Source organism: Hyperoodon ampullatus, assembly GCF_949752795.1.
Source record: "Hyperoodon ampullatus genome assembly, chromosome: 6".
NCBI classification, from domain to species: domain Eukaryota; kingdom Metazoa; phylum Chordata; class Mammalia; order Artiodactyla; family Ziphiidae; genus Hyperoodon; species Hyperoodon ampullatus.
The window spans coordinates 25,291,029-25,312,261 of record NC_136919.1 but is presented as its reverse complement, the minus strand read 5'-3'; the positions used below and the strand labels follow the sequence as shown (position 1 = coordinate 25,312,261).

Below are 21,233 nucleotides of genomic sequence, written 5' to 3'. Positions count from 1 at the left end.
CAAGAGTTTATTAAATACTTGCTAGACACATGAAAAACAAAACAATTTGTCAGGGACCACAGGATCTTATAAAGCCTAACGGCCAACCAAGTCAGCCTGTTCTTGAACCTGTGCTGGAAGGTGCTCATCACATGTCGGTACTGGGTCTCCTCCGTCCTCTCACACCAGGTGACAAACCCGTGAGGACAGACAGGGGAGAATGATAGGCTAGAAGGAACCATGGAGGAATTCTTTTATAATCTCAGAGTGGGAAAGACCTTTCTAAATATGGCATAAAACCCGAAGACAGAAAGAAAAAAAAATGAATAAATTCAGCCACATTAAAAAAAATACTTCTATATGGCAAAAGACACCATGAGAAACAGCAAAAGAAAAAGTACAAACTGGGGGAGAATTAGCAACTTATATCACAAAGGGTTAATCTCCCTACTATAAAAGATCACTGATCAATAAGTGATTACTACTAATCAATAAGAAAAAGACTCAGAGTACAATTGGAGAACAAGCAAAGGATGTGAACACTTTCCAGAAAGAAACTGCAAATTGCTCTTAAACATAAGAGAGATACTCACCCTCACTCATAATAAGGTAAATGCAAATCAGAACTACAAGAAGATACCATTCTTCTACCATCACACTGCAAAGATCAAAAAATTTGATAACCGCCTTCTGTGGTTGAGGCTGAGGGAAAGAGAAAGCAGAGATCAGAGGAAATGTTATAGAAGAGGTGACATTTAAGCTGTGCCCTGTAGGACAGATAATTAAAATCCAATTTAGCAATTCACTGGCACTTAAAAAAAGAAGGACTAATAAAGGGAAAGATGGACAGATTTGACTACTGAGTGTAAATTAAACTATACACACACAAAATGTAAAAGCAAACAAACTGGGATATTTGCAGCAACTGTAATAGCCTGAGTTTGAATGCTGTACATATAATAGTCTTCATTAAATTCAATAAGAAAAGCATTAGAATACCACTCAAAAAATAAGAGACATAAAAAAGCAGTTTCTAAAATAGGACATACAGCTAGTTATCGGCCACATGGAAAAATGTTCAACCTTATGTATAACCAATGAATGCAATATGATTCCAGTTTTTCAGTGATAAATCATTAATAAATTAGATGGAAAGAAGTTTTATTTCCGTCCGTTGATAAGAGTGTGGTGAGATTGGCCCTCTAATTATAACTGTCTAGTGGGTGTGTTAATTGATGCAATCCTTTTTGGAAATAAATATCAAGTCTTTAAAAGCTCACATCCTTTATCTGGGAAATTTCACATCCTAGACTCTATCCTACAGAAATAGCCTGAAATATAGGGGGAAAGTGCCAAGCACAAAGACGCTTGTAGAATAATATGACAATAATGACAAATTAGAAACAGTCTAAATGCCCCCAAATTAAACATGATTCAGTAAATTATGCTGTGTTCATATGCTAGAATATTATGCTGCTATTAAAAAGTTTACATGTTAAAATGTTTACAAGAAGTTTTAACAGGACAGTTAAATGCTTGTAGGATAATGTTAAGTGAGGGAATAAACAGTTCAAATGTGTATGTAGAATGATCTCAAGAATCTTTTTTTAAAACATTGTCGTGCATGGAAAAAGGATCAGAAGGAGCTAGACTACAACATTAATGATGGTTCTTTCTCCATATTTTGCATTTTTAAAAACCTTTCCTTCAATTATAACTTGTTACTTTTGCACTAAGAAGGTTTAAAAATATTTTACCCGTGTGTTTGTACCTCGAGTGAGAACTAAAGACCTCTGTTCCCTTAGGAAAGATCCTGGGCCCACAGCTCTGACGTCCCCCCAGTAAAAGTGCTATCTCTTGTGTTTTCAGCTATCTTTTGCTGCCACCACGCCTGTTCTAGCAGATAAGAAAAAATACCCCTACTTCTTTCGGACGGTCCCATCAGATAACGCAGTGAATCCAGCCATCCTGAAGTTGCTGAAGCACTACCAGTGGAAGCGAGTGGGCACACTGACCCAGGACGTGCAGCGCTTCTCTGAGGTACGCTCTGCCGAGAGGCACGATCTCACCTACCTCTGGGCAAGGGCAAGACGACTCAATCAGGGGTGGACTCTGACACGGGGCCTTTAAGCTGTTCAGGAATTCGATTGTGCGCAGGCCAAGTGAAGGCCTCCAACCTGCACAGCTCAGGAGTGGAACCTTCTTTTCCGTTGTGCCTTTTGGCTAAGTCGCGTGGTCTGTTCCCTCACTGCCCCTGTAGGGTATTGTCCTTGCTGCTGACCTATAGTGGCCGTCTAAAATCACGAGGTGCCGCCAAGAGCCTTTCTCCTGTGAGGAGGGTTTGGGGAGGAGCTGGCATGGAATGAAGTTTCCAAAGTCACTGTGGATTGGGTGGTTTTTCTGGTTTTGTTTGTTTGTTTTAATGACTTACACGTATACATCAATGCTTGGTGTTCTGGGGTTTATTGTTACAACAATAACAGCAACAAAAAAGCCAAATTATATATAATAAAAAAAGAAAAGGGCTGCTTTACCCAATCCCTCTAAACTCCACTTTCTTTTCCAAGTGAAGTCCTGCTTTCCGTGTAGTGTTCATCTGCCCGGACCTTTTTCAATATATTTAAACCCAAATGTCCTCATACTAGATAGTTCGCATTTTCCACTTTACAACAGATCGTAGAGATCTTGATTGACTTCGTTCTTATTAATGGGCCACGGTGTTGTGTCCCATGGATAGATGGTAATTTATTGAATGTTTACAGCTTTTTGATATCACAGCCAACACCTTCCCACCTAGGTGTGCATCTTCATAATAGATTTCTAGAAGTGGAATTATTGGGTCCTTTAAAATGTTGAGACAAACTGACCTCCAGAAAGGCTGTTCCAATTTCTAGTCCCTCCAGCATTTGAAAATTCCCATTTCCGCATATCTTTACTATTAGCAAATCTTTAAGAAGTTTTCTCCACTCAACTGAGTGCAGAATGGTTTCTTGTTTTTCTTCCTAGTCTCTTTATAGTTCCTACTTTCCTATCTTCTCCTATGTGTGCTCTTGATACATGGAGCCTCCCAACAAGGTAAGACATTCCAGGTGTGCTTAGCAGCCCAAGAGAAAAAAAACAACTGTGAGCCGATTTGGGGGGAAATGTATGAGGCGGGTGTCCAGGCAGACCTCAGTGAGAGGAGTCAGGGAGGACACGCCCCTTCTGCCAGTGGGGGGCGGGGGATGGGCGGGGAGAGCAGAGCAGGGCTGGGAATCACAGACCTGGTTTCCACTCCAGCTCTGCACTTACCTTTCTGAAGCTCTGCCCCGTTTCTCCTTTGGGAAGGAGAGGCCACTCCATGCTTTGGCTGTGCTACCTTGGAGAAGTCACCTCACTTCTCTGAGCTGTGGTTTCCTCCCCTAGAAGATGGGGACCATAACCCTTCCCATGCCTATTCCAGCAGAGTTGTTGCCAAAATCAGATGAGTCATGAATTTTAAAGAGCTTTGTAAACTATAAAGTTTATGCACAGAGAGGGATGTTTTCAGAGGCGCTTGAAAAGCAGACGTGTTAGGCCCCACCATCTGCAGTCATCCAGACAAGGCCAGCTTTTCCCTGACAAGATGGTCCTGATCTTCCCACCTGTGTTTCCCAGTCCCTAGGGAGGGACACAAGGGGAACTTCACCTCCAGTGGGACTGACTCACCGCCAAACACTGAAGAGGCTTTTGCTGGAAGCCTGCCCTTTATACAGCAGCCACAAATGTTCTGAAATGAGTGTGAAACAGTTCAACGGGGAGGGTGGGGAGGGCCAGCCCTGTGGTCCCATTAACATGAGACTCCGCTGAGATTTGGAGGGACCTGCTTTTTTTCCAGGGGAGTCTTTGTCTGACAGAGCCTGAGGGGCCCTTAGAGACAGCTCCCCCAACCTCCTCATTGTATAGAAGGGGAAACCGAGGCCCAGAGAGGAGAAGGAACAAAGTTCAGGGTTTCAAAGCGCCTCCGAAGCCATGAAAGATTGTTCGCAGAGAAGTTAGGACTGAATCCTGGAGTCTGGATGCCTGGTCCAGACCTCCCATTGCTCCTTCTTTCCATCTGTAACTTCCTGCAGTCACATGGGAACTACCTGTGTGTAGCCTTGGAGGTACGAAAAACCCCAAATCTTTGGTATAAAGAGGATAAATGATCAGCCCCAACTTGGTTGAGTGTTTTATAGATTTCCAAACGCTCTCACAGCTGGTTGCCCTGTAGGGAGGGGTTATGGTTCCCATTTTACAGATGAGGAAACTGAGGTCATGGAGGGTGGGTGCCTTCTTGCCCCAGGGCACTTGCTGGTAAAGAGCCCAGCCCAGGCTGGAAGCCTGACAGACTATTGGTCAGTGTTTTCTCCATTACTCTGTCCTCACTGGGGTCAGGTGTTGGCAGTTTGGTACCACATCTCTGTCCCTGCACAGCTGTGTTAGAGCCCTCAGCCGGGTTTCAGGGCATCTCAGCGGGAAGCCTCTTTTCTAAGGACAGGATGTTGCTTGGTGGTATTGCTGGCAAGAACCCCTCTCAATTTAAATCTCTCAGCCCAGCTGACTCCTCTCTGTGCCCAAGGGCTTTGGCATCCCTCTCCCGATGTCTGGGCTGCATCGCTGGAGTGCAGGCCCTGGAAACTCGCCAGGGGCTAACAGCTTTTTGTGAGTGCAAAGGAAACTGGATTCCTTTTATGAAACTGGTCGATCAGTAGCATCAAGCACTTCTGTTCTGGACTGGTGCACTGGAAGGAATGTCAAATGAAAGCAATCCTGAAGTTGGAGGGGACAGGGGGTAGTGAGAGGCCAGGGTGCTGTGGCATCCATATGGGCGGTGCAGGCACAAGATGGAGGCAAGGATGAGGTGGAGATGAAGGCAGTGAGTAGGGGTGCCTGTGAGGACCAGCAGAGACAGCAAGAGGGCTATTTGAGCCTCTTCTCCCAGCTCCGGGTTCTGTGCTCTACTAAGCCATCTTCACTGAGTTATTCTTTGGGTTCCTGATTCCATGATGCAACTAACCAGCTGAGTACTGTTGGACACATCACTCAGTCTCTCTAGGCCTAAGTTTTCCCTTCTGTAAGATAAGGGAGTTGGCTCAGTTGACCTCTAAGTTCTCTCCTAGCTCAAGGAATCTGTGGTGAGGGTTTAGGGAGATCTGGTCATTGACCCTGATCCTGCCACTCCCAGAGGTGTGACCATGAGAATTACTGAGCTTCGTTGTACCTTAGTTTCTTCCTCTTAAAAATGGGGATGATAATGGTTAACTCTAAGGGTGGTTGTGAGGATTACATATGTTCAGAAAGTTAAAGTGCTAAGAGGAGTGCCTGACTCATAATAAGCACCATGCAAGGGGTGGCTGTTGTTTTTATTGTCATCTAGAGTCTGGTTTCTTAACCCATGGCTGGCTGCCATTCAGGAGCCCGGCTGTGTGGTGGGGTGTGGTGCCTGCCATGAGCACGGCTCCCCTTTCCTCCCCTCCTTCCAAGCCGGCTCAGAGACTCCCTGCCCAGTCACTGGTCCTCAGTGATCTCTGAGGGCACTTCTGGGGCTGACCTTTCCTCACCAGAGTCTCCCTCCAGAGTTGGGACCCACCGAAGCCTTTGATCTGTACAAGACCAAAAGGGTACCATCTGCAGAGCTTCCTCCTCAAAGCGCCTGCCCCTTCGGCCCTCAGCAGCTCTTTGAAGCCTTCTCTGCTTGCCAGGTTGCCATCTGCCCCACCAAAGGGGTTTCTGGTCACCTCCTCTCAAGTTGCCACTTATACAGCTTGGGGGACATGCCCAAAGATGAGGGCAGGGGACCCTGTGCTTGCTTCTAATCAAGGAGTCAAACTCAGTAGAATCGTCAGCCCTTCGCTGCTGCCCTGAGCAGGGATGAGCTCCTTGGGGTGGCCGCAGAGACCCTTCACATCCCCTGAGGCCTCCTCCTCTGTCTCATCTCAGGCAATTCCCCCTTTGGTCCAGCCTCTTCTCTGTGCTGGCTCCTCTCTGTGAGGCGTCCTCCCCCACACCTGGCTCTGCCTTCCTCCCCAGGCTGGGACAGGTGTGCCGCCTCTGTGCTTCTCTCCCCTTGGGCTTCACTCTGTACCAGCTCCTTGCACAGGGCAGAGAAATACCCCATCTGCTTCCTCATCGGTCACCTGCTGCCACTGGACTGGAAGGCCCCAGTGGACAAGAGCCTTTCTGTCCCCTCACCCTGCATGCTGCCTGGCGTGTCTGGGTTCACTAAGGATTTCAGGAAATCAGTCTCTATCCATTAGGCCAGATTCTTAGGGGTGAATACAGTGATTTCCTTTCTGTGGCCCATAGTCTGACTGCAGCTAGGATGGTAAGATGGGGGTGAGAGGGGTGCAGAGAAGTCTCAGTCCCTGTCATGAGTCGCTGGGGCCATGGGGAAGAAGGGAGGCACTGGCAAAGTTGGGAAGTCACATTCCCACAGAACTCAGGTCAGGTCATTCTGTCATCTATTAACTGAGTCTTGTTTTGGATGTGACATTGTTTGTTGTTGGAGGATTCTTCTAGAGATCTCAGTGGAAAGTTCTGGGCTGGCCACTGGAACCAGCAGTGACCTGGGTCCTGCCATGTGGTTCTTCTGGGTGGCGTCAGTGTTGGGCATTGGGAATGAGCACACTGTAGTTTGTGTCTGAGTTATGTTTTTTTGCTCCCTGGGATGTTCATTCTGAGTTGTTGTCACTTCAGGATCCTCTCTTACCAGGATCGGGTAATCCCATCCTCTAAAGCAGTTCCTGCAGGATAGTCCTGGACCAGCAGCATCAGCAATATCAACACCTGGGAACTTGTTTGTAGCAAATTTGAGGGCTCCACTCCAGGCCCCCTGAATCAGACCCTCTGGGGTTTGAGAATCCCTGTGTTGGAGGAATGGGAAGCCTTCAACTGAGGCCACTGTGCTCCTAGGCCCACTTTATCAGAGAAGAGGGCCAGGCACACTGAGCCACCTGACCTCTGTCCTTGGCTTTCCTCTAGGCTGCAGCATCACCTGGGCCACCCACATACCTGCAGATCTTCTATCATTAGGAAGCAGGAGGGGACTCCTGACAGATCAGATTCTAATCCTGATGGTCCTAGTGCCCCACCCTGTGCCTCAGCTTCTATTTGAAAAACTTGCTGATGCTTTTAGGTGATTGGCTGTCGGCCCCCAAGCGAGAAACGTCCTCTCCTTCTTAATGCTTTTACCTCCTGCTCTGTGAGAGACCTGTGGGCCAGCCAGCAGGGACTGCTCCATATTCATTTTGCCCTCTCCCAGGTAGCCATCTGTACAGCCTTTTTGGCGCTGAGGGGAGGGCTCCATTATTTCCCAGGGTGGTATGTATATGTGATACGATTTTTGTACAATTTTAATAGTTGTGTATTTATGTTATTATATACCAGGGAGGAAATTACTAGCCCATCAAAACTGAACTTCAATGATGTTCTTGTTTAGAATGAAATCTTCATTTAAAAAATGAGTCTGTTTAGAGGAAAATACTAAGCTAGCAAACACATAGGTGGTGCATGTACACAGTGAAATTGCCTCTACGAGGGTACAGGAGGGACTGAAGTGTGAGGACCACTGAGATGGATGAAGCCATTTGGCTGCCTGTTCATTTAATAGATGGGGCTGGATGAGGGGTAGGGGGTAGTACTGGCAATAGACTTTTCCTTGAAGCCCTGGTCCAGTGCAGATAGTCAATGGGAAAAACTCCAGGTCAAGGTCAAGAACTGGCCCTGCAGACCTTCAGGCTTCTGAGGCTGCGATTCCATGGGCCGGACTCTGAGGTTCAAGCAGCACTTGTTCCTTCATGCGCCTGCCCCCAGGTGGACGTGTGGGCAACTAGCAGGTGCTCTGCCCACGCATCCCTGCAGAGTGGGAAGACCCCACCTTGGTGAGAACCACCCTCTGTCAGGGCCTGCGGTTTCCAGTCCTTCTGCCATCCTGGTGGCAGCGTGTACACATTTGGGGGCACATCCAGGGTTTCTTGTCCAGGGGTGGCTGCAGTGGCTGAGCTTTCTGAGGAAAAGGTAGGCTAAATGCCTTGGTCTGGCTCAGAGCTCTGCCCTTGGAGAGATGGCCCACTACACTCCACCCTCCACTCTAGAACAGGGAGGAGATGGCGGACGCATCCTCTCTAACCCTCCACAGCAGGTCTTCAGAGCCAAGCACCCACCCACCTCACACACCCCAACTCTTAAAAGAAAGGAGCTGCCCTGGACCCTGCTCAGAGAGGATGGGGTGCTTGGCTGGGGTCTGTGGTGCTAGCCCCAGGGCTCATGCTGGGCCTGGGTGAGTGCCACACTCACTGCTCACCAGGGCTGTGACATAAGATATATCCCCACCCAGGCTGCGTGGACCCCGGAACACAGGGGTGAGTGAGGGCCCAGAAGGAGATCCTGGAGGTCTCTGGGGGGGGGTGGGTTCCTGGCCATCCACCTCAAAGCCCTCACCAGGGACACTTCCTGGGGCCTCCTGCACAGTCCCTGGGCCAGGTTCCCAGAGCACGAGGTGATCCCCATGAAGCAGCTGTTGCACCAGGAACGCTGGGTAGGAAAATGTAATTATGACATCATCTACTGCCATTTATGGGGCACCTACTGTGTGCAGGCGATGACATTCAGTCACCCAGCATGGTCTGTCTCCATTTGGAAGAACAGACTCACTCAGGAAGGATTAAGTCACTTTGCCAAGGCTTCACCAAGCGGTGGCAGGCATAGGTGTGAACCCAGGTTTGTACCTCCCCTTGTGGAGAGAAGGAGGCCGCGGGCCTGGGCCAGTATCCTCCATCCATCCTGCCCAACACTCACGACAGGAGCAAGGAGGTAGGTATCTGGTCCAAGCAACCCATGTCTCAAGCAGAGCTCCTCACAGTCCCCCGGAGGTTTTGCTATGGGATTCTGCATTTAAGTCTTATGATCTTCCCAGATCCCAAATCTCAGAGCCCAGCACTGTCCCTCCACACCTGCTCCTACCAAGGTGTCCCAGGGGACTTTGTTTCAGCCTTGGCTGAGCTTGGCTAACAAGGCGGCGCATCTTGTCATGTGTGGGTCCCCAGAGCTATTCTGGTAATTCTGGCTGCGGTTTCTCCCCAAGGCCCATCTGCCAGGCTTGGGTAATGCCAGGGCTATGTGAGCAAAGGAGTAGAGTTGGAAGGTATGTGGAACCTTCAGGAAATTGTAAGTAGTTAGGGCTGGACAGTTCGGTGTGTAGGGCGAGAAGGGGAGAATGTGTTGGGGGAAGGAATGGTGAAGGCCCCACATGCCTCCATGTTTGGACTTCATCTGTCAGCAGTAGGAAGCAGGGAGCCACAGAAGGTTTCAAATCGGCGGTGAGAGATGGTAGCAATCTTGAAGCCTGATTGGGACGAGCAGACTAGAGTCTGGGAAACCAGCCAGAAGGTTACTGCAGGAATTCAAAAGAAAATAATAAGATTGTAGTCCATTTCTTACATAAAAAGTTTAAGTTCTCTTTGTTATTATTTTTTACTTCTTTGTTTTAAAATGCTCATTATTGTTTTCTAACCATAATATTGATATATACTCAATGCAGGAAACTTGGAAAACACAGAAGAACAAAAAGGAAAATTAAAAATTGGCCATAACTACCCAGTGAAAGGTCAACGTTAACATCTATAGGCATATGTCTTTACAGTTTTTTCAATACATATGAGTGAACTTGCATAAATGAATACATGCTCTTACTATAGAAACGGCTTCTTTAATTTAGCAACCCAGTGGGAATGTTTTCCCCGGCCAGCAGATATTCTCTACCACCGTGACTCATAATGGCCTCTCGACTGTGGGCCTGGTGACCCCACGAACTGTCCCTGCCTTTGCCACAGCCTGATGTGTTTGGGGTTGCTTTTCTCCAGTCTTCTTTATCCCTGTGATCTGTTCCCTTCCTTTCTGTCTTCCAGTATAGTTCTGCAGATAGTCTGTCCATTGATAGTCTTAATCATTTTCCAGAACTTTAGAGATCTTTTTTTTGTTTTTAATCTTTGACATTTTGAGGGATCTGGGATGGTACAGGAGGTATTCTCTGTTGCTGTTTTTTTCCAATAGCTGTTGAAAACTAAATATGGAGATAGTTGCAAATTTTTCCTGATTACAAACAACAATGCAGTAAATCCATACTTGTATTTTTGTGTGAACATCTCTGATTATATTTCGAGGATAAATTCCTAGAAATAATGTGTACACATTTTGGAACCTTTTGTACATGTTGCCAAAATGTCCTCCAGAAAGATCATACCAATTTAGAGTTTCTTAGCAGTATATGAGAGTACTTATTGCCAACACTGTATATTATTCTTTTTTGATCCTTGGCAATTGCTATTTTAATTTGCATTTCTTTGATTACTACTAAGATTGAATTTCTTTTTTACTAGGAATCGTTCTTATTTCTGTTTCTCCTTTCATAAATTGGCTGTTCATGTTATTGGCACATGCTCCTGGTGGAGTTTTTCTTACTGATTTATAAGAGCTTTTTATAAAGTAAGGATATCTGCTCTTTGTCACAATTATTGCAAGTATCTCCCCATGTTTCATGTGACATTCAATTTTGTTTTTTATGTTATTTGATAATATTGAAAATTTTAATATCTAATATAGTCAAGTTTAAGAAGACCATTTTTTTTTCACTTTTAAGTTTAGCTTGGCATTCTCTTCCCATCCCAAGAATTTCTGTAAATTCACCACATTTTCTTCTAGTACTTTTATTACTTCATTTTTTAATTTAACCAGAATTTCAGCATGTGGCCTGAGATATCATACCTTTCTTTCTTCTGTCCTCATAATCATTCAGTAATTCTTCTGGCATTTAATGAATGCATCTTTTCCTGACCCATTTAAAATGCCTATGCTAAATTTTATCTTTAGAAAATAACATACTGCTTTTTTTTAATATATACTTCCCAGTTCTGTGTAATAGAAATATAATATAAGCCACAAATGTGATTTTAAATTTTCTAGTAGCCACATTTTAAAAAGAAAAAAGAGATAGGGAAAATTAATTTTAATAATACATTTTATTTAATGCAGTATACCCAAAACATTATCATTTCAACATCATTTCAAATGCAGAGGAACCACATGTGGCTAATGGCTGTTATATTAGACTGTTTCTGCATTTTTAAAGTTTTATTCCATTGATCTAACTATCTATTCTGAAATTGGCATCCCAGTGTTTTGAATATTCTTTCTTTCTAATATAATTTTATGTGCAGTCCTGCCTTCTTTTTTCACAATTGTCTCTATGTTCACCCATTAATTTTTGTAAGGTTCCAAAAATGCCACTGGTGTTTTTATTTGAATTTCAGTAACTCCAGAATTAATTTAGGGGACATTTGACATCTTTATAATACTGAGTCTATCCATTCATGAACAAACATCTCTCCATTCAAAATATCTTGGGTGCTTAGTAAAGCTTTGTCATTTTCTTCATGTCGATCCTTTCCATTTTATGTTAGGTTTATTTTCAAGTATTCTACATTTATTATTACTTTTGGGAATGGGATCTAATTTCCTTGACATTTTTTAAGTGGTTATTGCTAGAATATAGGAAAGCTATTGATCAGTGTATTTACATTTTTTGACTGGCCATGTTGAACTTTTATTACTTCTGGTAGTTTTTCCTCTCTTAATTCCCTCGAGTGTTCTAGATAGACAACAATACCATCTGGAGCAAGAACAAATTTGCTGTTTTCCACAGTTACACCATCTTTATCTTCATAATTTTTCATTGAGGAGGTACTGCAGAGTGGTTAGAACAGAAAAACTTCCTGGATTCCAGTTCTAACTCAGCTGCTTACCAGCTAGGCGACCTTGGGCAAATCATTTAATTTTTCCATGTCCCTGATAATGGGAACGTACTCATATTACCTCAGATGTTGTGCGTATTAAAATAAATTAATACATATAAAGCACTTAGGTCTTAGAACAATGCCCAAAAGAGCACCTGATATATTAGCTATTATTACTGTTACTATTATTGCCTCATTTACTAAACATCCTACAGTTTTATATATTTATTTATTTATTTATTTATTTATTTATTTATTTTTGGCTGTGTTGGGTCTTTGTTGCTGTGCACGTGCTTTCTCTAGTTGCAGCGACCGGGGGCTTCTCTTCATTGTGGTGCGCAGGCTGTGCGCAGGCTTCTGGTCGCGGTGGCTTCTCTTGTTGTGGAGCACGGGCTCTAGGCGCGCGGGTTTCACTAGTTGTGTGGAGGCTCAGTAGTTTCGGCTCTGAGGCTCTAGAGCACAGGCTCCGTAGTTGTGGTGCATGGGCTTAGTTGCTCCGCGGCACGTGGGATCTTCCCAGACCAGGGCTCGAACCCTTGTCCCCTGCATTGGCAGGCGGATTCTTAACCACTGTGCCACCAGGGAAGTCCCATAGAGTTATATTTTAAAATAGTGATAATAGTGAATATTCTTGTCGTGTTCTTGCTTTAATGAGAATGCTGTTTGTAAGGTATGATGTCTGTTAGAAGAACAGATATTCCTCATCATGTTAAGGGACATTCTATTTTTATTTATTAGGTGTTTGAACCAGATATGCACAATGAAAAATGAGATGTCTTTTTAGAATCTATATCAAAAGTTATGTGGTTTTTTCTTTGCTCTATTAGTGTGACAGTTTCCTCGTGTTCATTCTATAATGCATCATTCATTTAACACCTCTTCATTGAGTACCTAGCACACATCGGGCACTGTTTTGGGCACGGTGAACACATCGGTGAAAGCTCAAAGAGCTTGCATTCTAGAGGGGGAGACACATGATAAGAAAAAAACAATTAAGCAAATAAATGTATAATATATCAGATAATGGTAAGTGCTAGGGAGAAAAGTGAAGTAGGGTAAGGGGAGTAGGATATGCCATGGGGGTGGGGTGCGGTCAAGGACAGCTTCAAAGTTAAGGTGATATCTGAGTATATGCGTGCAGGCAGTGAGGGGCAAGTCATAGGATATCTGGTTGAACAGGGTTCCAGACAAAGACCTCTGCATGTGCAGAGGTCCTGATATGGGAGTGAGTCTGGTGGTGCTGGAACCACATCAGGGAGGCTATTATGGCTGGAACAGAATGGGTGAGGGGGAAGTGGAGCAGTTTTTTGTGGGGTTTGGGGGGATTTCTGGCCCTTACAAGACATTAGTGAGGACTTTGGCTTATACTTTGAGTCAGTTGAGAAGCTACTGGAGAGTATTTTGGGTTTTGTTTTTATTGAGAAGCAATTCACATAACATAAAATCAACCATTTTATCCATTTTATATTTTACAAGTAAATAGTTTTGTCATGTACACAATGATGTGCAACCATAACTACTATCTAATTCCAGGACATTTTCGTCACTCCAAAAAGAAATCTTATTTCCATTAGCAGTCACTCATTTCCCCCTCCCTCCAGCCCCTGACAACCACAGATCTACTTTCTATATCTATGGATTTGCCTATAATAGACTTTTCATATAAATGGCACCATAGGGATGGGAGGTAGGGGAAATGGGTGAAAGCGGTCAAAAGGTATAAACTTCCAGTTATAAAATAAATGAGTTCTGGGGATGTAATATACAGCATGGTGGCTGTAGTTAACAATACTGTTTTGTATGTTTGAAAGCTACTAAGGAGAGTAGATCTTAAAAGTTCTCATCACAAGAAAAAAAAATTAACTCTGTGACATGATGGATGTTAACTAAACTTACTGTGGTAATCATCTTGCAATATATACATATATCAAATTATTATATTGTATACCTTAAATTTGTACCATGTGATATGTCAATTATATCTCAAAACTAGGGAAAAAAAGTGTGGTAAAATATGTGGTATTTGTGTCTGGCATATTTGTGTATCTTCTTTGGAGAAATGCCTATTCAAATCCTTTGTCCAGTTTTTAATTGGGTTATTTGTCTTTTAGCTATTCAGTGTTGAGTTCTTTGTATATTCTGGATACTAGACCTTTATCAGATATATGGTTTGCAAATATTTTCTCCCATTCTGTAGGTTGTCTTTGTACTTTCTTAATGGTGTCTTTGCACAAAAGCCTTTAATTTGGTGAAGTCCATTTTATCGGTTTGGTTTTTTTTGGTTGTTGTTGTTGTTTGTGCTTTTGGTGTTGTGTTTAAGAAAACATTGTCTAATCCAAGGTCGTGAAGACTTAAACCTGTGTTTCCTCAAAAGAGCTCTATAGGGCTTCCCTGGTGGTGCAGTGGTTGAGAGTCCGCCTGCCGATGCAGGGGACACGGGTTCGTGCCCCGGTCCGGGAAGATCCCACGGGGCGTGGAGCGGCTGGGCCCGTGAGCCATGGCCGCTGAGCCTGTGCATCCGGAGCCTGTGCTCCGCAACGGGAGAGGCCACAGCAGTGAGAGGCCCGCGTACTGCAAAAAAAAAAAAAAAAAAAAGAGCTTTATAGTTTAAGCTCTTACATTTAGGTCTTTTTGCATTTTCAGTTGATTTTTGTATTCAGTGTGAGGTAAGTGTCTTTTGTATGAAAAGCTATCCATTTGTCCTTGCACAGTTTGTTGAAAAGACTGTTATTTCTCCATTAAATGGTCTTGGCATCCTTGTTGAAAATCAGTTGGCCATAGTGGTATGGATTTATTTCTGGACTACTTGAGAGCTTTTTAAAAATAAGGGTATGATCTGACTTACATTTTAAAAGGATCACCCTAGCTGCTGAGTGGAAAGTGGTAACTTGGACTAGATAATGAAAACCAGCTGGATTCTGGATATTTTTTTACAGTAGAGCTGACAAAGTAGATTTCTTGATGGAATGTATGTGCAATGTGAAAAAGAATGAGTCATCAAGGATGGGGCCAAAGTTTTTGATCTGAGCAACTGGAAGGAATAAGTTACTACTTATTAACTTGAGGAAGGATGCAAAGGAGCAACTTTTAGAGAAGGAAATCAACAGTTTAGATATGCTTATTGGATATCCAGATGGAGAGGTTGACTAGGCAGTTGGATAAATGGATCTGGAATTCACATTTACATTAAACCATATGAGCATTCCTAAAATAGACCTTTCTTTGTTATGCTGCATTATTCTTTAATCAGTTTAATTATCTAGTTTTTTTCTATAAACACACGTGCTAATAGTTATGTTTTACTCTGATTATACCACCTTCAGTCAGGTTTAGTTGTCAGAGTTATTCTAGTTTTACAACATGAATCAGAAAGCTGTACCTCTTTTTAGGTGCTCTGGAACAGCTTATAGAATATACAGATTAGCTGCTCTTTGAATATCAAACAATAAGTCTATGAAACCATCCAGGATTTTGCGTCCCCCATCCCACCCTTGATACAAGTTATCTTTTTGGCTTCTTCCATGCTTCTTGATCACTTTAGATTTATATTTCTTATGTGGATTTTAGAATTTATGTTTTCCAGAGAACAGTAAACTTGCTTAAGATTTGCAAATTTATTAGTCTATATTTCAGTACAATTTAAAAAAAAATTTTGTCTTTTGTTCTATGCTCTCTCATTACACGTTTCCCCACTTTTTTCCTTGATTAAGCCAGCTAGTTTGCTTCTTTACTGATGCAACTGGTATCAACATCTTAAATTCAGTGTGCAAAATATAGTCATATTTGTTATTTTTTCAAATTAAATTAAGCCTGTATCACGCACTCCACCTGCCAGATTTACTGGGCTCAGTACCTCTCTCTCGAAACGTCACCCTCTTCCAAAATAGGCAACAACCTCTCACCCAGCTGGGGGAGCCTGCATTCTGAAGCCTCTTAGGGATGCTGTTGACACTGGTTGGACTGGTGACCTCCACTGATCGAGGTCCCTAGACACACTTCCAGGCATCCTCAGGCTCCTCACTAAGTTCCTTTTGGAGCCACTCCCAGGATGCAGGAACATTTTGTCAGAAGTGATTTGGTCATTTTCCTCCCATGGATCCAGAACCTCTGTTGGTTTTTTCTTCTCTGATATCCATACCCCCCAAGAATCAGAGAGGGTTTCTTTTAGAAACCTACCCCTAAATGGTCCTATTCCATTTTGCTGCTCATACGCTTTAAAGCAGACACCTTTGTTGCTTCTGGGGGTCCACTTGCTTCCCCTTTAAAGATTATCCCCCTCCCAGAGATAAACAAGTTTTTCAGACATTTCCTTTATTGAAGACCGTATAGCAAAAACACAAGTTAAATTTTCTGTGAAACATCCCATTATCTTTTTTTTTAACCCAGAGAACCAGCACTTGGCTTTTTATTGGCTTTGCTTCTATTTGCCTACTTTCTAATTTATTTTCTTCTGCTTTTATCTTTATTAATACCATCCTTCTTCATTTATGTTTGTTTTGCCATTCTTTTTCTAACTACTTGATTTGCATATCTATTTTTTACTCTTTTTTAGTTGCTATCAAATGTATTTAAGCCAATAAATTTGCCTTTGATTACAGCTTTAGCCAAATCCTATACTTTCAGCTAAATAATATAGCATCCTCATTATAATAAGACTATTCTATAATTGCATTTTCAGTTTAAAATGCGAGGCATCTACTTCTCTAAGTACCAATGTAAAGTTGCAATATCTATTGTTAGCTACAGAAATTAGCAGGTTTATTTACTGTCCATCCCTCACTGCCTCTAATTTTGAATTGTTATAATTTGAGTTTTTATTTGACTTTGTTCTTTTTTTATTGAAGTATAGTTGATTTACAGTGTTGTGATAGTTTCTGCTGTACAGCAAAGTGATTCGGTTATATATATATACATATTTTCTTTTTCATATTTTTTCCATTATGGTTTATTACAGGATATTAATATAGTTCCCTGTGCTAAACAATAGGACCTTGTTGTTTATCCATTCTATATGTAGTAGTTTTCATCTGCTGATCCCAAACTCCCAATCCAACCCTCCCCCACCCCCTCCCCCTTAGCAGCTATAAGTCTGTTCTCTATCTTGACCTTGTTCTTTACATTGTGGATATTCTTTTTCAATTCTTAATTGAAATATGGATTTTATTTTAAAACTATATTATAATAACTATGATTTTTAAGATTCAGATCCATATTTATATGGCTTCAATTTCTATTGACATATCTTTCATGACTTATGTCTTTTGATTTATCTCTCTGTGGCATGCATACATCTTTCGGTAATATTTTTCAGGAAGGGTATATGGTTTTTCTATCTACCATGCTGTTACATAGACTGCAGTCTCTCTCTGTTGCTTCTCCTATGAAGTATAAATTTCTATGATCATAATATTCTTCCTCAAACCTCTTTAGACATTACATCAATGTTGTAATGAAGTCTGATACAATCTGATTTGATCTCTTTGTAGGTGTCTTTTTTTTTTTCCTCTGCTGGATGCTTGTGGGTTTCTTTCTTAATCTTTGGAATTAAAAAAGAAAATATGGCTCATGTCAGATGTTTGTCTATTTTGTTTAAAATATGATTACTGTTTTTTATTTGAAGAATCAGTGTTTAGATTGCAGAATTTTTCTTGTAATATATCTTTAATTATATTAGACTCTTTTGTTCTGGTATTTTTTTTAGAAGTATCAGTAATTTATGAGTGTGTCTCTGTTGTTTATTCTCCATGTTATTATTTTCTCTCTGGTCATTTTTACCTTAATCCTTGTTCTGTATGTTCTGAGAAAACATCTCACCATTGTATTCCACAGCATCCATTGGTTTTCTACAATTAAATTCTGTCCTTTACTGCTTCTAATGGCTCTCAAAATTCTCATAGTATTATTCATTTCCTGTCACTATCATCTTAGCTCTACCGGCTTTCTTTTAGTTTCATCTCGTCTATTGCATATTCCATTTCTTACATCTTAGAGGCCAGGTTTTCTTTACCTTTCTTGAAGTACAAAACAGACAATACATTTTTCTTCTGGTTCCTATAGTGCATCTTTTTAGAGGTGATGTTCTTCCTCTGTGTGCATTCCTTGTTTGTCTCCTTTGTGTTTCAGAAGATTTTCTTAGGTTACATGTGCATTTTAGGTCTTCCCTGACCTGGTATTTGCTTACTTCTCCTGGGGCCCCCTCATTGCTTTATCTGGATGCTATGAGATTTTTCACCTCGGATATTAATCTGGAAGACTGGGTGATGAAAGTTCACATTACCAGCCAGGGACAAGCAGCCTGGGGGGTTGGGAGTCATTTTGTGCTGTGGGCATTTCTTCTCTACTTTGTGCACAGCTGTTCCCGATATGTCCTATCGCTCCTGGTCTCTTCCTTGTTCTCCTGCCCTCTGTGTCTGGGCGACATCCAGGCCTATCATGGGAGAACCAGGCTTGGGTAAGCTTTGTTTGTCCTTGGATCTAATGGCCCAGCCACTCCTGAAGGCTCTTAGGCTGCACCGTGAGAGATGGGCTCCCCATGGTGGGCTCTGTACTTGTCCTGTGGCTCCAGCACTCATTCAGTCACCAGCAAAGGCTGTGAGATGGGTCCTGTGGGCATGTCCACCCTCCTTGCAGCACCATGCTGCTTTCCCAGGAAGGAGAGCTGTGAGTCAGCCTTCAATCTGGTTCCACTGGCACTGTACCCAGCAGAAATTCCTCAAAGTTGGTGGCATATTGATGGCATTCTTTCCTATTTTCCAATGCTGAAGCAGATCTCCCCTATTTTTGTACTCCCTTGGTCCTTTCTGTCACTTTCAGAAGGAGGTAGCTTAGGTGGGAGTTGGACATCTGTGCTCAGCTTTACCATCTTTCCCAAAAGTTTCATAGTTAACAATGTTACCCATACTTTATACTTTGGAATACAGATACATGACAGCTCCTGAGCATTTCCTTTTCTGTGGCCCCCTTTTCAAATTCCTTATATATACTGGCCCTCATCATATCTGGTTTTATATTTTTCCTGGATACTTTTCCTCTCCCTCTCAAACTTCAGTTTAGCATCCTCTTGATCAGATGGATAAATTCTCCCAGCAAACATGGTGTTGCCAGTCTTGGAGCAGTGAGTGCCATCCCTTTCCAGGGGCTCACCATCTGGCATCATAAGCCATAGCCTGGACTCCAGCAATACTGATGGATTTTCCCCACATCCTCCTTTCTGTGCCAAAGTTATGACCTTCAAAAAGGAACAGAGAAGGAACTGTCCTCCTGCCTCCAAGTCCTCAGTCTTCTTCCAAAGCCTTGTGTTGCACTAGAGCCATTTTGGATTCCTTCTGGCACACCCAGGCCCTCCCGCATGAATCAGCAGACGTGGGCAGCAGGCAGTGGGGGAGGGGGTGACAGGCCCCCATCACTGCTTGGCTGGCCGCCCCAGGAAGACAGCACATCACACAATTTGCCATATCAAGTCTGGGAACAGCTGCCTGCCTACCCTTGTCGGGGAGTCACCAAGCACTACACATCTGCTCCTTCCGGGGACAGTACAAAGATTCCTCCCACCATGGGTGCCTGTGAATTCCCTTTGGGGTTTCATGGGGCGCAGAATAACATTCTCCTGCAGAAAGTCCAAAGTAACCAGCCTTCGTGAGAAGATGCACCCATCAGGGTTTAGTTCCAGTGGCACCAGCAGCCCTTCCCTCCCTTCTCCCAACCTCAGTATCACCTTGATACTAAACACTGCCATTGACTGAACCTCAGCCATGGTAGACACAGCATGTATCAGCTTATTTTAACCTTTGTAACAACCTTAAGTGTTCCCTTGCTGGCCCGAGGTAGCCCAGCGTGGGGCAGAGCCAGCATTCTAGTCTGCAACCGCCTGATTTCAGTTTGTACTCTTTCCTCTCTCCCACTGCCTTCCTAGAGGGGAAAAAAGAACCACAGGCTCTCTGTTGTGGGTTCAGAGCTGAGGTCTGCCACTGTGGGCCAGTGGGCCAAATCCAGACCCCTGCTTTGTAAATAAAGGTTTATTGGAACACAGCCATGACCATTCATTTGCTCATGCAATGTTAAGGCAGAGTTGAGTAGTTGTGACAGAGATTGTATGGCCTGCAAAGCCTAAAATATGTATTATCTGGCCCTTTCCAGAAAATATTTGCTGACCATAGTTTACAACAGGGCTGGGGAAAGAGATAGACTGAAGTTAAATCAGAGGCTTATTACTTCCCAGCTGTGTGACCTTGGGCAACTGACTGAACATCTGTGAGTCTCATTTTACTTACCCATAAACTGATCATAATTTTACCTTTTGGGCTTATTCCAGTGGTCAGGAGGAGTGAGATGACATGTATGAGGGACTCTGCATGTGATGGGCACTCAGTAAACATGAGCTGTCCTTGTTACCTTTCTCACTTATCACAGATGTGCAGCCTTTTCCACTTTTGCTCTGTGGCTTCCTTTCTAGAGCATTCTGATATTTCTGCCTAAGAACCCTTCAACTTCTCTAATACCCTACAAGAAAAATGAAGCACAGATGCTTCCTGAGCCTTCTTCTCAGAACACTGGGCAGCGGGCATAAGTGATGCTCACCATAGGCAGATGAATGGAGTGTCCTGTTGGCCTCATTCATTCATTCAGCCAGTGGTGGCTGAGCCAGACCATTATGCTGGAATCTATCAGGGACTCAGACAGAGCCTCACACCCTATAGGAACTCTCAGCCCAGGGGCAGCTGGACGGGTTAATAGCCATGACAATAACTGTAACCACAGTGCGTCCGGATTCTGGTCCCCTTTGGAAAATTCCCCTCCGCAGAGTGGATACCTGTTCCCCGGAATCTGGATACTGCCCTAGGAAGGTATATTATAAAAACTGCTTAGCTAAGCACAGCTTCAAGCCCCACTCCCGGGCTGCTGGCCTGCTCAGCACTTTGATGCAGTGTCCACCCATGGACATGGTCGGCTCACCTGACCCGCCAGCTCCCTCCCAGGACACATACTCAGCACCTCTCCAGGCTGGGGCTGGCTCCTCGGGCTCCAGGCCAGGGCAAGGGCAGACTGTCTTTCCTGACCTTGGAGGAGCTGTTGACAGCTTAGCTTCTCTCCATTAGTCCCTGAGACCATGGCGTTCTCCCCTAGCTGCCTCACTAAGGCCAAGGACACATCGTGCTGTGTGCTCTTGTGGGGGTGTGGATGACCTGAGGAACTTCCCAGTTCCTCCAGAACAGGGCCAAGAAAGTGTGGACCTGGGAGGGAGGAGCAGAGAATGCAGGTGTTCAGAGGGGTGAGCACAGCTTATTGGAAAATCCAGAAGGACTTCATGCGGGAGAGGCTATTTGCAATGGGTTTAAATAGTGAGGAAGTACTTTGGACAGGACCAGGGGAGTCAACCATGGCAAATGCAGCACTGGGGACTAGCAACAGTGGGAGTCAGGACCACCCATGTGCCCTGGAGGACAAGGGGAGGGAGCAGTGTTCCTG

General features: G+C 43.6%; 1 protein-coding gene across 1 annotated transcript in view; it reads left to right on the top strand.

The window, feature by feature from the left end:
• GABBR2 (gamma-aminobutyric acid type B receptor subunit 2) overlaps positions 1 to 21,233 on the top strand; it is a gene marked incomplete at both ends in the record, with an annotated part of 366,518 nt that overhangs the window by 142,520 nt on the left and 202,765 nt on the right. The window contains one exon of the mRNA XM_079706435.1: positions 1,849 to 2,019. Coding sequence (XP_079562561.1) covers positions 1,849 to 2,019 — 171 coding nt within the window. The remainder of the gene's footprint in view (positions 1 to 1,848; positions 2,020 to 21,233) is intronic.